This window comes from Orycteropus afer, unplaced genomic scaffold (genome assembly GCF_000298275.1).
Source record: "Orycteropus afer afer isolate SDZICR_OR568_19922 unplaced genomic scaffold, OryAfe1.0 scaffold00030, whole genome shotgun sequence".
In the NCBI taxonomy this organism is placed as follows: Eukaryota; Metazoa; Chordata; class Mammalia; order Tubulidentata; family Orycteropodidae; genus Orycteropus; species Orycteropus afer.
The window spans coordinates 5,222,298-5,237,922 of record NW_006921617.1 but is presented as its reverse complement, the minus strand read 5'-3'; the positions used below and the strand labels follow the sequence as shown (position 1 = coordinate 5,237,922).

General features: G+C 38.3%; 1 protein-coding gene across 1 annotated transcript in view; it reads left to right on the top strand.

Annotated features, from left to right (window-relative positions):
- Positions 1-11,647, top strand: part of PSMA8 (proteasome 20S subunit alpha 8) — a 46,455-nt gene extending 34,808 nt beyond the window's left edge. The window contains exons 5-7 of the mRNA XM_007935567.1: positions 586-705; positions 820-882; positions 11,555-11,647. Of these exons, the coding sequence (XP_007933758.1) occupies positions 586-705; positions 820-882; positions 11,555-11,647 (276 nt within the window). The remainder of the gene's footprint in view (positions 1-585; positions 706-819; positions 883-11,554) is intronic.
- The last annotated feature ends 3,978 nt before the right edge of the window (positions 11,648-15,625 follow it).

Below are 15,625 nucleotides of genomic sequence, written 5' to 3'. Positions count from 1 at the left end.
AAAAAAAAAAAAAATCTTATGCCTCCCTTTCTTTCCACATCTTTTGGAGTTTGAACCTCAGTCTTTTCTGGTTATTAAGGACTGTGCCACCAGAGCTCCCTATTAAGGACTTGGGATCCATTAAACTTATTGAAAGTATTGGCTAGGACAAAGCATTAGTATACTGGAAAATAAAAGGCCATCATTACAGATTATTCATATAGTAACCAAATGAGCTGCTGAAATGTTCTCTACATTTGTTCTCTAAAATTTTCATTTTGTAATCATACTATGGAATTTGGGGCAAATCCTAAATTTCACTTGGGAAAAAAAAATGCCTAATGCCATCAACTTGATTCTGACTCATAGTGACCTTACCTGTCAGAGTAGAACTGCCCCACAAGGTTTCCAAGTCTGTAGATCTTTATGGAAGCAGACTACCTCATCTTTCTGCCGTGGAGTGGCTGATCAGTTCAAGCCACCGACCTTTTGGTTAGCAGCCAAATGCTCTAACCACTGCACCACAAGAGCTCCTTAAACTTCACTTGGTAACCCTAAATTCACTCATACTTCAATTATATTAATAATTATCTTTTATCTTTTCAGGCAAATGCAATAGGCCGAAGTGCTAAAACTGTTAGAGAATTTCTAGAGAAGAATTACACAGAAGATGCTATGGCAGATGACAGTGAAGCTATCAAATTAGCAATAAGAGCTTTGCTAGAAGTAAGTGATCTGATACAGCATATTCAATGCAGCATATATTGTGTTTCATCCAAGTTTTTATTAAAACAGAAAAGTTGCTAAAATAATTCTAATATTTCACTTGTTCTATGTTAGGTTGCCCAATCTGGTGGAAAAAACATTGAACTTGCTATCATAAGAAGAAATCAACCTTTGAAGGTAAGTCATTAACTGAAGAGGAAAAGGTGTCTGCAGTGTAAATTATTTTGACAAAAGTAAAATATTGATCAAAAGTAAAATATTGTTGACACCTGTAGAACTCAGTTATAAACATGAAATAGACATTAGCATTCATTGACCCCATGATGACTTCCATTTTTTTCTCTAGGTTAATATTCACTGATGTGCATGTGCTTAACCTTTATCTAAATCTCCAAATCTAAAATTTTCATTGTGTAGTCATAAGATGGGGCAATCTACTTCCATAGTGATACTGCCTTGGAAACCCAAGGAGGGGTCGCTATGAGTCAGGTCTGACTCAGTGGCAAACAACAACAACAGGTTAATATTCACTGATGTGCATGTGCTTAACCATTATCTAAATCTCCAAATCTAAAATTTTCATTGTGTAGTCATACTAAGGGATTATAATCATATTAAGGAGTTATAGAAGGAGCTCTGCTGGCGCAGTGCCTAAGGCATGTGGCTGCTAATCAGAAGGTTGTTGATTCAAACCCACCAGCCACTCTGCAGAAGGAAGATGAGGCAATCTACTTCTGTAAAGATTTACTGCCTGGAAAACTCAGTGGAGGTTGCTATGAATCAGAATCAACACGATGGCAGTGAGTTTTGGTTGTGGTTTTTTTTGTTGTTGTTGTTGTTTTTAATTATAAAAACAATGTTATTTATCCCTTTGTAAAGACTTGTCGTTATGTTGTTGTTGTTGTTATGTGCCGTGGAGTTGGACCTGACTCATAGCTACCCCTCCTTGGGTTTCCGAGGCAGTATCACTATGGATAGTAGATTGCCCCATCTTCCTTCCGAGGAGTGGCTGGTGGGTTTGAACCGCCAGCCCTCTGGTTAGCAATCCAGTACATTAGGCACTATGCTACAGAGACACTGAAACCTATATCTGGGGCTACCTCTTTCAGGATGTATTTCTATATGTCGGAATCCCTGCTGAATCAGTCCTGTTTGAGGGTCACTAGGCCTATTCCCTATGGAGATTCATTCCTTGCATCATATACAGCAGACACTCTTCTTGTCTATTCAGATCTTCTGAAATCATGACATGCTTCCAGCCAGTGTCGTTTAGCTGCCATTTATATAATTGTTGGCCCTCCAGACTTCTGACGTAATTTTATATTTCATAATGTCAAAAAACATTGAGTCCTGATTATTCATTTTCTGTTTTCTCAAATGTTCTTTGAAGGAGCCTTGAGCCTCTGTAAGACTTGAATTGTAGTACTTAGTCTGATAACTTTTCAATATTTCTTTTTGGCATGTCTAATGTTGTTACTAGGAGCTCTGGTGGCGTAATGCCTAAAGCATCTGACTGCTAACCAGGAAGCTGGTGATTCAAACCCACCAGCCACTTTTCGGAAGGAAGGTTGGGCAATCTGCTTCCATAGTGATACTGCCTCAGAAACCCAAGGAGGGGTTGCTATGAGTCGGATCCGCCTCGACAGCAGTGGGTTGGATGATGTTGTTACTCTTGTACCTTTTGTCAGCCATTATGGGTTAAGACTGCTAGACCGCAAAATAAAGTGTTCAGAACAGTGTGATGAATAAATTGTTCCGAACGTTGTGAGAGGGGAGTCATTGGATAAAGAGCATTGAAATGTGATTCATTATTGTTCATTAAGGAGCCCTGGTGGCACAGTGATTAAAGTGCTTGGCTGCTAACCAAATGATCACAGTTTGAACCCACCGGCCGCTCTGTGGGAGAAAGATGTGGCAGTCAGCTTCTGTAAAGATTTATAGCCTTGGGAACCCTGTGGGGCAGTTCTGCTGTGTCCTACTGGAATCAGTTCCACAAAAGTGGGTTTGTGTTATCTATCATTCACTAGGTAAAAGGTACAGTATAGTTTTGCCAGTGAGTATGTGTACAGAAGCACTCAAAGCATGGACAACTTTATTAAAGTATACTATAAAGGATTGTTTTACATTTACCTTTTGTTCTAAGGAAAATATTACACAGAGCAATAATAGGGTTAAAAATCAGTGCTGTGTGGAGCAGTGGTTTTTTTTTTGTTGTTGTTGCTTTGCTGTTGTTTCTAAAGATAATTCAAAAATGGTTGCAGCAGTATATTGACAGGGAATTTCTGGAAATTCAAGCGGGATTCAGAAGTGGACATGGAACAAGGGATATTATTGCTGATGTCAGGTGGAATCTTGGCTAAAAGCAATTAATACCAGAAAGATGGTTACCTGTATTTTATTGACTATGCAAAAGCATTTGACTATGTGGCTCATAATAAATTATAGATAACACTACAAAGAAAGGAAATTCCAGAACACTTAATTGTACTCATGAGGAACCTGTATATAGACCAAGAGGCTGTTGTTCAAACAGAAAGAGGGGATACTGCATGGTCTAAAATCATGAAAGGTGTGTATCAGGGTTGTATCCTTTTACCATACATATTCAATCTGTATGCTGAGCAAATGATCCGAGAAGGTGGACTATATGAAGAATAACATGGCATCAAGTTTGGAGGAAGAGTCATTGACAACCTGCGATATGCAGTTGACACAACCTTCCTTGCTGAAAGTGAGGTAGACTTGAAGAACTTACAATCTTCAGTACATATTATACCTCAACACAAAGAAAACAAAAATCCTCATGACTGGACCAATAAGCAACATCATGATAAAGGGAGAAAAGATTGAAGTTGTCAGGAATTTCATTTTACTTGAATCCACACTCAACACGTATGGAAGCAGCAGTTAAGAAATCTGAGGCCATTTTGCATTGGGCAAATCTACTACAAAAGGCCTCTTTAAAGTGTTAGAAAGCAAAGATGTCACTTAAAAGACTATGGTGCACCTGACCCAAGCCATTGCTTTTTCAGTACTCTCATATGCATGTGAAAGTTGCACAATGAATAAGGAAGACAGAAGAATTATTGATGCATTTCAATTGTGGTTTTGGGGAAGAATATTGAAAATACCATGGACTGCCAGATGAATGAACAAATCTATCTTGGAAAAAGTACAGCTGGGATGCTCCTTAGAAGTGAGGATGGCCAGACTTTTTCTCATGTACTTTGGTCATGTAATCAGAAGGGACCAGTCTGTGGAGAAAGATATTAGGCATGGTAAAGAAGAAGGTCGGAGAAAAAGGAGAAGATCCTCAATGAAATGGATTGGCACAGTGGCTGTAACGATGGGCTCAAGCATAGCAAAGGTAGTGAGGATGGCCCGGGACTGGCAGTATCTCGTTCTGTTATAGATAGGGTTGCTATGAGTCGGAACCAACTCAATGGCACCTAACAAAACGTAAAGGCTTGTTTTACATTCACCTTTTCTTTTAAGGAAAACTTTCTGAAAAGCAATAGTGTTAAAATTAGTTCTGTGTGGAGCACTGGGTTTTTTGTTGTTCTTGTTGCTTTGATACAATTTTTCTACCTTTTTTATTCAACAAATGGATGAGGATGCAAGGATAGGGGAACAGCAAAGTTTCAATAAATAAGAGAAATGAGGACAGGGCAGTGGCATCTGCCCTGCATTACCCCACATTAATAACCAGGATGTTGAGCAGAGTGAGGAGATGGGGTCTGGGATTTGAAGTCACCCATACTGCCTCAGACCAGGGGCAGATGTGCCAACACCACAGAGACCGGAGTCTTTTCTCTAGGACTATCACACACGCACACACACATATATATATACATTGATAGATACAGACCAGTTAAACCTGCATTTTTATTTATGAGTGGTGGAATGGTATGTATTCTGGTATTATCATTCAGTGAGATATTTCAGGATAGGCTAGGTAGTGAGTAGGAGCTCTGGTGGCATAGTGGATAATGCACTTGACTGCTAACCGGAAGATCAGCGGTTCAAACCTACCAGCTCCACCGAAGGAAGACTGGGTGATCTACTTCTGTAAAGATGTACAGCGTTGGAAACCCAGTGAGGGTCGCTGTGCATCAGAAATGACTCGATGGCAGTAAGTTTGGTTTGGTTTGGTTTAGGTAGTGAATAGAGCACAGCCTTTAGAGTTGAATCTAGAGTCTTGGGTTTCAGCCAAAAACATTTGTTTAACAGTAAGACTTTGAGCAGCATATGCCCATCTTTGATATTCATGTGTAAAATGAGGCTAAAAATTACTACATCCCAGGGTTGCTATTATAAGTAAATGAGATATTATGTTGTTGTTGTTGTTTAGCTGACACATATAGTAAATGCTCATTTACTGGTACTATTGTTTATTTTGGGGGAGCTCTGGTAGCATAGTGCCTAAGGCACTTGACTGCTCACCAGAAGGCTGGCAGTTCAAACCCACCAGCCACTCCTCGGAAGGAAGGTTGGGCAATCCTACTTCCGTAGTGATGCTGCCTCGGAAACCCAAGGAGGGGTTGCTATGAGTCGGGGCCGACTTGACAGCATATAACAACAACAACATTGTTTATTTTATCTTTAAACTAAACTTTAAATCAGATATAATATGCCTGTATATATTCACGTATCTATAAAGAGAGGGAGAGGGAGAATGAATATATACCAGAATTTGGTCAATTTTAGAGTCATTAGTTCTGGCCAAAAGCAGTTACTGTATTGTTTTACCTTTGATGATAAATTCTAAAAGATCCTGACATTGTTCTTTTCCAAATCTGCCTAATATTTTAAAATAGCATCTTACACTTTTCTCTTTTTTTATGTACCTTTTATCTTTAATCATATGTACAAATTTATTTTATAGTATCAGTTGTGTATGTATGAATATAATATACAATTATCTGAAAGATAGTTGTGTACTTCTGGACTATAAGCTTATATTGAATGGAACTTTATCTGTGAGTATGTTGTGCAGCCTGGTTTGGAGGAATGTCTCCCCAAGGCTGTTTTGAGTTTGCTTCTGTAAGGCATCCCGTGGTTATTATCCACTCAGGAGAATTTTTATGTCAGTTTCTCAGTTTGAGAGTATAATAGACTATGTAGATAATAAACATTTAAACGAAACCTGTGTGAAATAAAAATATAATCATTGAAATTTTAAATAAATAAATAATTATATTATACAAGTAGACTTCTAGTTAAACATGGTGAATTGAATACATGTATTTGTTTTCTCCTCTCAATCTCTACTACACCATTAAAATGGCAGTAAAAGGAAGCAAAAGATAAATAAATCACGAAGAAAAGGATAACAGAAAAAAAGATGCTAGGAGCTCTGGTAGCATAGTGCCTAAGGCACTTGACTGCTCACCAGAAGGCTGGCGGTTCAAACCCACCAGCCACTCCTCGGAAGGAAGGTTGGGCAATCCTACTTCCGTAGTGATACTGCCTCGGAAACCCAAGGAGGGGTCGCTATGAGTCGGGGCTGACTCGACAACTGCAAATAACAACAACAACAGTAAACAAAAGGAAAGAAAAGTATAAACCATAAATAGAGAAGATCTCTCATGAATGATGTCAACAATTTTTAAAGATGGGAAGCAGAAGATAAGTGTATCTGACTTAACTGTAGAGGAAAAAGAAACTTACTGCCTATGTAGGGGGTTAATGATGACAGGCAAAATTCCGTAACAATTGAGACTTGCTGAGCCAGGTACATTTAATTGCCAGTGTTAGGGGTGAAGTTAGATAGAGAAGAGTTAAAGTCAGAGGCTAAAAACAGATTAGCTGAACATATGTACAAAAACAAGACCCTAAGATTTCCCTCTCTCACCTCATGAAGCCGGTTTGAGTCTCTTTCTGATGGGTATGAGAGATCCGAGATTATTAAATGGTCAGACTTCCCAGTCCCAGTTCATGCCTAGATTCCACAGCATTTACCCCTTAGCAGAAGACTAGAGGATGCCCTGTGCAGAAACTAAACAGAAAAAGAAAAAAAAAGGAAAAGCCTCCAGTAACAGAGGTTGAAGTTTTCCCCACTGAAAGTCCAGGCTTAGCCTCACTGCCTGATGGACATGTAGGTAGTTGATGTCCCCCACTGTGTACATAGAGGTTCCATTCACTTTTTGGTGCCTCCCCATAAATATGTAAAAAAGTAAACTGAGACAGAGAGGAAGGATATCTAGGGGCAACAAACATTACAGGACTCAGAAAACATCTAAAGTAACAGTAACTACCACAACAACAAAAACTAATTAATAATCTCAGAAACATGAGAAAATATTTTAAAAAAGAAGTAGAACTTTGGGAAGTGCTCTTGCAAATTAAGAATAAATAGCTGGAATTAAAAGCTCCATCCAAAGATTAGAATCAAAAGCAAAATCAAGCAAATCTCCTATAAAATAAAAAAACAAAGATGTAGAACACAACAGAGAAAAGATAAATTAGATAGATGCGTCAGGTCTAGAATCTGATGAAGAAAGAGAAAACAGATTTAAGTAGGAGGAAAATCTTCAAAGAAATACATAGGAAAAATTCCCAGAATTGTAGGACATGTGTCTCTAAATCCAAAAGTCTTACCAGTTGCGTAGTGTGGAGAATGAAAGAGATCCATCCACAGGTGTTCATCAAAAGGTTTCAGAACATTGGGGATGAAGAGTAGATCTTAAGAACTTGGAATGAGGATGGAGGTAAAGACAATATATAAAAAGAATAGGGACTCGAGTGGCATCAGAATTCTCACAGCAACAGTGGAAGCTGGAAGATGACGGAGCAGTGTCTTTTAAATGCTGAGCAAAAATGGTATTCAATCTAGAATTCTATGCCCAGACAAATTGTTAATCAAATATAGGAGAGAGCTGAAATACTTTTAAATATGCTGAAAAATATTATCTCCCTGGTATCTTTTTAAAGGAAGCTACTAGAGAAAGTATTCCAAAAAACAAAGGAGTAAACCAAGAAAGAGAAAGGGAAGGGTTTCAGGAAATGGCGATTGAAACACAGGAGAGTGGCAGAGGGAAGTTCTAGGGAGCAATTGTTAAAAATTAGAGTAGGAAGCTAGAAGAGTGAGAAGTCGCTCCCCCGCCCCCCACAAAAAAATTTAAATATTGGGAGCCATACTTGAGCTTTCAGAAAAACTGTAAGTTGGTATATGATTAATCTGCTGGAACATTTGGAAAATTTTAACCGTAGGCATGTAAAACACAAGGCAATGATTTAAAAAAATCAAAAATAAAAAAGCAATTATCAGCTTCCGGAAACAATTTATCTGACAAAGAAATGTAAAAATATACTTACCATTTTAGCAGTTAACAATGATTATATAATCCAAATACTATAAAAGAAAAAAACTTCATATAATTGGCAAAAGTTGTGTGATAGATACATTTAAAACAGTAACAATCACAACAAAAAGTAGCTTCTGAGGCCACTTATGTACAAGAAAACACCTCACAGAATTTGGTTCTTTGATTTGGAGGTTTGGAGTCATGGTTTCATGGGACATCCCAGTTAACTGGCCTGATAATATGTTTAGTGCTTCTGTTGTACCTCCTAGTTCATTGTGTAGTGCCTGGGGTCTTAAAAGCTTGCAAGGGACCATCCAAAGCACACTTGGTCTCTACTCACCTGAAACTACAAAGGAAGAAGGAGGGTCAGGAATAGGAGGAGAAAATGGAATGTGTGCTAACTTTCTCCCATGAACAGCTACCTCCTTTACCATAAGACCAGAAGAACTAGATGGATCCTGGCTACCAGTACTGAACATTTTGCTGAAAGATTCTGTGGAAGAATCTTAATTAAAAGGGAGAAAATGCAGAACAGAATTTCAGATTCTCACGGACTCCAGAGTTCTTGAATCATGAAGGTTGGATAAACTCCTGACACTACTGCCCTAAAATAAAAATTACCTGAAGTCATCTTAAAACGAAATAATAATTTAGCTTAACTAGTAAGAAAAGAAAAGAAAGGTCTGCCTTGAGCATTATACTCTTTTACAACTATATATAGGATCCAACTGACAAAAGCAACTTGAAAGATTAGATAGGAACTTTAAGGAGCAGTGGGTTTATGTTAATGGGGAGGAACAACTCGGTAAAGTAGGCTGAGAATGGTTGTTATGTCACTAAATTGAGGATGGCGCAGGCCAAGGCAGTGTTTCGTTCTGTTGTCTATACGGTCACTTTGAGAACTGACATGTTGACACCTGACAATGACAACAACAAAAAAATGTAGATACAGATATTGTTGTTTTGGTGTATGTTTTGCTGTATATATTCCCAATAAGATAAAATTTAAAGAAAAAGTACTATTCATATAAAAACATTGTATTATAAAACTGTATTGGAGGAGAAGGATAAAGGGGATGTAAGATAGCTGAATCCTCATCTCCTATACTAGAAAGTCAATAACTGATGTTTAAAATAGAATAAAGAAGGAAATAGCAGTGGAATCATAATACTTCGAAAAATGAAGATAAATAGAAGACACAACTAGAAGAGTTGAATGTGGTTTCTTCTGAGTGGATGGTGGAGGGGAAGTGGGTTGGGGCAGAGCAAGGGACCATTATATTTCATTATAAGCTTTTTAGTACCATTTGATTTTTATAATTATGTGCATGTGGCACAAGTAGAGGACTAGTGTGATGTAGTTGTCCACCTCTTTAATTTCGAAATGTTCACTAGTCTGGATCCAATTTTTAAAAACAGCTTCTCCAAGTAGTGTCACTCGTATTTCATGTTCCCACATTGTTTTGTTCAGGTTTTTATTGCAACATAATGATTTGTTTATAAGTCTGCTTTTCCCACTAAACCATGGACTTGTTAATGATAGGAACTCTTTTGTTCCTCTTTGTTTTTAGATCCCATGGTACTCCCAATAATTGTTTCGTAGATAATCCACTTCATAAAATGTTTAGATAATATCTTATATACAGATTATTGACAAGTATAGGCATTTTGACATTTTATTGTTGTTATGTGCCGTAGAGTCAGACTTGACTCACAGTGACCTCTCTTTGGGTTTCTGAGGCACTGTCACAGCGAAAGTAGATTGCCCAACCTTCCTTCCGAGGAGTGTCTGGTGGGTTTGAACCGCCAGCCTTCCAGTTAGCAGTCAAGTGCCTTAAGCGCTACGTTACTAAAGCTCCTACAAATTTTATTGGTGAAATGAAAAGAATTCTGGAGTTGAGTCACCTGATTTTTAGTTATTTGTCAATCTTTGGCCAAATCACTTAACTTCATGAGTCTCAGTTTCTTTATATATAAAATTTGGTGGTGGATTACAGGCATTTCCTGGGTTACTACAAGATCAGTATATACAGTTCTTATTTAGCTTTATTTAGTTCAAGAAAAGGAGCTCTGGTGGCGTAGTGCCTAAGGCATTTGACTGCTAACCAGAAGGTTGGTGGTTCAAACCCACTAGCCACTCCATGGAAAAAAGACTGGGCAATCTACTTCCATAAGGATTTACTCCCTTGGAAACCCAAAGGGGGTTGCTATGAGTTGACTCAATGGGAGTGAGTTTGGTTTTTTTGTTTTGCTTTGTTTTGTTTTAGTTCAAGAAGAGGCTTAAAGCCTTTTCAGTGATTTAAAAGCTGCACAAGGTTTGTGATTTAAGAGGTCTGTGATTGTGGTGAAGAATTTGTTGTGAGTAAGGATTGGTTCACTTGTTTCATAGTAAGGGCAAATTTACATAAACATAAAAGGGATTTTGAGCCCAAACAGCATTGCCCTGCTCAAAGATGGCAACCAATCATGCTGCTTTGAAAATGTGTGGGTCTTCATGGTCCTATCAGTAATCCAGTTTCACGCATCAGGCTCCTGAAAGGGCTCACTACACGTCTCTTCCTAGTCCCCCCTTCCAGAACTGGTTTATATAGGTTCAAAGCTCTGCTTAAAGGACAAATAGGAGTTGCCCTTCAGACGTTCATAACCCAGGGACTGCCGTAGTTGCTAAAGACACTTCCATCTCTAACATGTTTGAAATGTTGCCTTTTCATAAAGTTGATCATTCATTTATATGTTTTATAGGTAATCTCTTTTCGTTATTAAGATCATTAAATTTAAGTCTTTATATATAGATTTCTTAACTTCAATGAAATATTCTTACAGTTGGCAATCATGTACCCTTGGATCTATTCAGAAGCAGTGGAACAAGAAAAGCAAAATTATGTTGTGAATTTCTGGAAACTTAACACTTTTTGCTTTCTGCACAGTGAGGGGGAAGTAAACAGAGAAGTACACATCCTCTTCCCCTACCTCTCTTGGCTATTCTGTAAACTGATAAAATAGTTGAATCCTGTCAGGGAATCACAGGAAGGTGAAGGTAGCGAGGATTTCAGTAATGATTTACTTGTTCATGGATAAGGAGCCCTGGTGGCATGGTGATTAAGTGCTTGGCTGCTGCAAGGCTGGGAGTTTGAATCCACCAGCTGCTGTAGGAAAAAGTGAGACATTCTGTTGTCCCTGTAAAGTTTTACAGCCTCAGAAACCCTACAGGGCAGTTTACTCTGCCCTAAGGGTAGCTATCCCTGTAGTGGAGGTGGAATCAAAAGTTTGGCTTTTTGTTTTTGTATTTGTTTTTTGTTCACTGAGAAGAATAAGCCTTATATTTTCAGAGTTATATACATATATAGGATATACAATACAATGTCACATTTGCACTTTTGAATCTTTTGAAACACTTAATTGTATATTTGAAGCTGTAGAATATGGTTATAAATAGAAAATATAAATCTATAAAACATAGTTTGTTTCCCTCATACTGTAAATATATAAAAATTATTGGCATAATTAAAATTTGCTTTTTATATATTTTTTTCTTATTTTAGATGTTTAGTGCCAAAGAAATTGAATTACAAGTAACTGAAATAGAAAAGGAGAAAGAAGAAGCAGAGAAGAAGAAATCAAAGAAGACTGTCTAATTCTTAGGATGAACACTGAGATTTTTCAATGTTACGTTATACTGTTTAGAATTATTTAGTGAAGTTTTAGAGGAGATAAGTTACTTTGTAGCATTAAATTGTAGTTATGTGTTATTTTGAGACTACCATATTTGTGGCTGTCTTCAGTCCATTACATGGACAAACATAGATTAGTATGAAAATTTTCTCTGAAAGGGTATTAGGAAAAATATTTTTAATTTAAACAATTAGTAATTTGGTAACATTTGAATATTGAGTTTTAATTAGCAATTTCTTTTGACTTTTTTCACTATGCTTTCACTAAGTTGCAGAATATCATTTTGCTCATTGGAGGCCTAATCCAAATAAGCAATTAAAGTGTGGGAAGCTTATGAAGGTGCTTGAACAGGATGCTGAATGAACATAAGGAGAGAAATGAGTACATATCTTCCTCGTGTAGATTTGTATTTTATGTTAAAGATGCACATCATGTTAGGTTGTTACATCTGTGTATTTACTATGTTCTTGGCATTGTGCTGGGCTTATTCAGAGTAGCGAAAGAAAAGTAAAAAGTGATCTCTGCTTAAGCCGAATGATCCACAAAAAGAATGTGTTAATGCCTGTAAGGAGGTCACATTTTGGAAAATAAAGGATATTAATAGTCACAAAAACAAAAGCTAATACACATTATTTTAGGGCTTTGCCTCTTTTTTTAATGGATCTTTTTGAAAACAGAGAGACAAGAGATTGAGTCCTGGCAGAGGAATGAAAAGGTCAAGGAGATTGTAAAGAAAAGAATGAGTTGTGGGAAGCGACTAACGTATGAAAATCCAAGACATGTGATGGTTGAAGCATTCCTGAAGCAAGGGCAGAGGATGAGCCAAGTCAGAATTTTAAGAGGTTTAAAGACTTTACAGGCGACCTCACTGGTGATCCTCTTCCCTTAGGCCGAATTTCTGTGACCTCCTGCTACTACATTTCTGTCCCTCAGACACAAACTATATAGGGCATTTTCTATATACTCTGTATTCCTGACTCAGGTTTATGCCCTAAAATGCCTTTTTAATTTCATTTACTAAAGAGGAAACCATGGAATGTTACGGACCCCTGTATTCCTCCTCTGTAAAACTTAAAGCCAGCTATCTGTTTCCTGAATGCCTCCTGTTCCCTGCATAGCTTTCAAGAAGTAGAGGTGCTTCAGAAATGAAGGGTCTGCTGAGCAAAGTTTTACCATTTTGAGAATAAAACTGAGTTTGATAGTGGCCTCCCATTGAAGCTGTCTCTCTCAGTTTACTCACATAGTGAAGGGGCTGGATGTTCAAATTATCCTGCAGTACTATAATGAACCTATAATGAGTTCTTGATATCCTTGGTACATGGCTTAGCATCTTGTATATGCATAGACCTTTCTTAGCATTCATCATATTATATTGAAATTACCTATTTGATCAACTTATTTGACAAATGTTTAGCACTTTAACTGGCAGACACTGTGCTAGATGCTAGGGATATCATAGTAAAGAGTAGGCTCAGTTTTTTATATCACCACTGTAGGAGCTCTGGTAGCATAGTGCCTAAGGCACTTGACTGCTCACCAGAAGGCTGGCGGTTCAAACCCACCAGCCACTCCTCGGAAGGAAGGTTGGGCAATCCTACTTCTGTAGTGATACTTCCTCGGAAACCCAAGGAGGGGTCGCTATGAGTCGGGGCCGACTCGACAGCAAACAACAACAACAACAACTGTATAGTGGGAAGACAGACATTAAACCCAAGTAATTATAATTACAGTTGGGATTAGTGCTGTGAAGCTCTGTCTTCTCTGCAAAACTAGAAGCTCTGTAAGAGGCAGAGCTGAGACCTCTGTCTTTTTTACATGCAGTCCCTGGGTTATGGACATCAGACTTACAGACAACTCCTACTTGCCCTTTAATATTATCTAAATTAGTTCTCACTTAGAAACAATTGAACTAACACCTACTCCCAACACATTGCTCATCACAGTCACCTCCACTTGCTGCATGTGCAGCTTTTACACACTAAAAAGACTCCAAGCCTTTTCTTGCACTAAAACCCACTGCCACTGAGTCAATCCCAACCCATAGTGATCCTATAGAGGGTCAGAACTGAGGACAGAGTAGAACTGCTTCAGAGGGTTTCCAACACTGTAAATCTTTTTTTAAAAAAATTTTTATTGTGATTTGGGTGAAAGTTTAAATCATTTTCCATGCAGTAGCTTACATATACTTTATCTCATGACATTGACTACAATTTACCACAATGCAACAGCTCTCCTCCCACTTCCTCCCCATAGTTACCTCTTCCCTGTGTCCTTCCCTCCCATGCACTCCTGCCCCCTGAGATACTACCTGTGCATACACACCCCTTCTGTTCTCCCATGAGGGATCTCTCCAAGGAGTGTATCTACCTAATGTAAATGTTAAGCTCATATGCCTGTCTTTTGTTTGGCTGGAGGCCACAGGAGTGAGTTCAATTCCAGAAGAGCAGCTAATGGCCTTAGTCTCAGTGGTTCTATCAGGCTCTACCAGACCAGCAAACTTCATCTTTTTTTTTTTTTTTCAATGATTTTGGGTTTTATTCTACATCGTTCTCCCACTCTATCCAGGATCTCCTACATAGATCCCCCTCTGAGTAGTTGATAGTAGTAGCCGGGCACCATTCTAGTTCTTCTGGTCTCATAGTTGTAAAGGCTGAGGATTACATGGTGTACCAGTCCCTTGGACTAATTGTTTCCATGCATCTTTGGTTTTCTTCATTCTTCTTTGCTCTGGACAAGGAGAGATCCATCATTGCATCTAGATGGCTGCTAGCAAGCTTTTAAGATCCCAGTCACTACTCACCAAAGTAGGATGTGGAATGTTTTGTGTAGTATACAAGGGTGTAAATCCTTATGGAAACAGACTGCCTTGTCTTTCACCAAGCAGAGCAGCTGGTGAGTTTGCTAGTGATCTTTGGATTAGGAGCCCAATGCTTTAATGACTGCAACACTAGAGCTCTTTCTTGAACTGAAATAATTCTAAATAAGAACTGTTTGCACCTGTTCCGCCTTACCTACAAATTCGTCAAGGCACAGGAGTGGATCTCATTCATAACCCAGGCACTGCTTATATTTTTGTTTCCGTAGCTTGTCTGTGATGAAGACTTAATTCATGCTTGTTGATCTGTTGTTAAATTGCAGATCCACAAAAAAACAAACTCAATGCCGTCAAGTCAGATCCGACTCATAGCAACCCCTCCTTAGGTTTCCAAGGCAGCATCACTACGGAAGTAGATTGCCCAGTCTTCCTTCTGAGGAGTGGCTGGTGGGTTTGAACCACTCAGCCTTCTGGTTAGCAGTCAGATACCTTAGACACTGCACTACCAGAGCTCCCAGATTGCAGATAGTCTCCTTAAACATACAAGCTATTGGAGGAAAGGAGATTAGTTATCTAGTCTAACTCTCTTTTGGTGTAGAAAATAACTTCCCAACGTCTTTGGCACTTGTTGAACATTATAGGTGACCACATTGTCAGGGAATAAATGTTGACTGCAGGGCACTTGAAAGTGAATTCAACTCCTGTTTTTGTTTTAAAAAGGAACTTCAGGAAGGGAAGATTGTATTGTAATGCAATATAGTTTGGCCCTGGGCAGCCTTCTGAAGGTGCAGTAGTTTGAAGTGACATTGCTTTACTATTCATTGTTGATTGGACATTCTGTTTGTGCATAGTACTAGAAATGAGCAAGATATGGCTCTTGTATTGAAACGGCATAGTACCAAGAAGCTAAGCCCCTGTTACAAGTTATACAAATGATGAAAAGTATATTTCCTTTACAGTCTTGTGAATTTCCCTGGTAAAGTAGCACTCCACACCAGACCTTTAAAAAGGAAATGAGTAAGGGAATTTGTTAAAACCAGACCAACCTTACAAGACATGCTAAAGGGAGTCCTTTGATCAGAGAACCAAAAAGAGCAAATAACAACCGATCATTAATACACAAGAT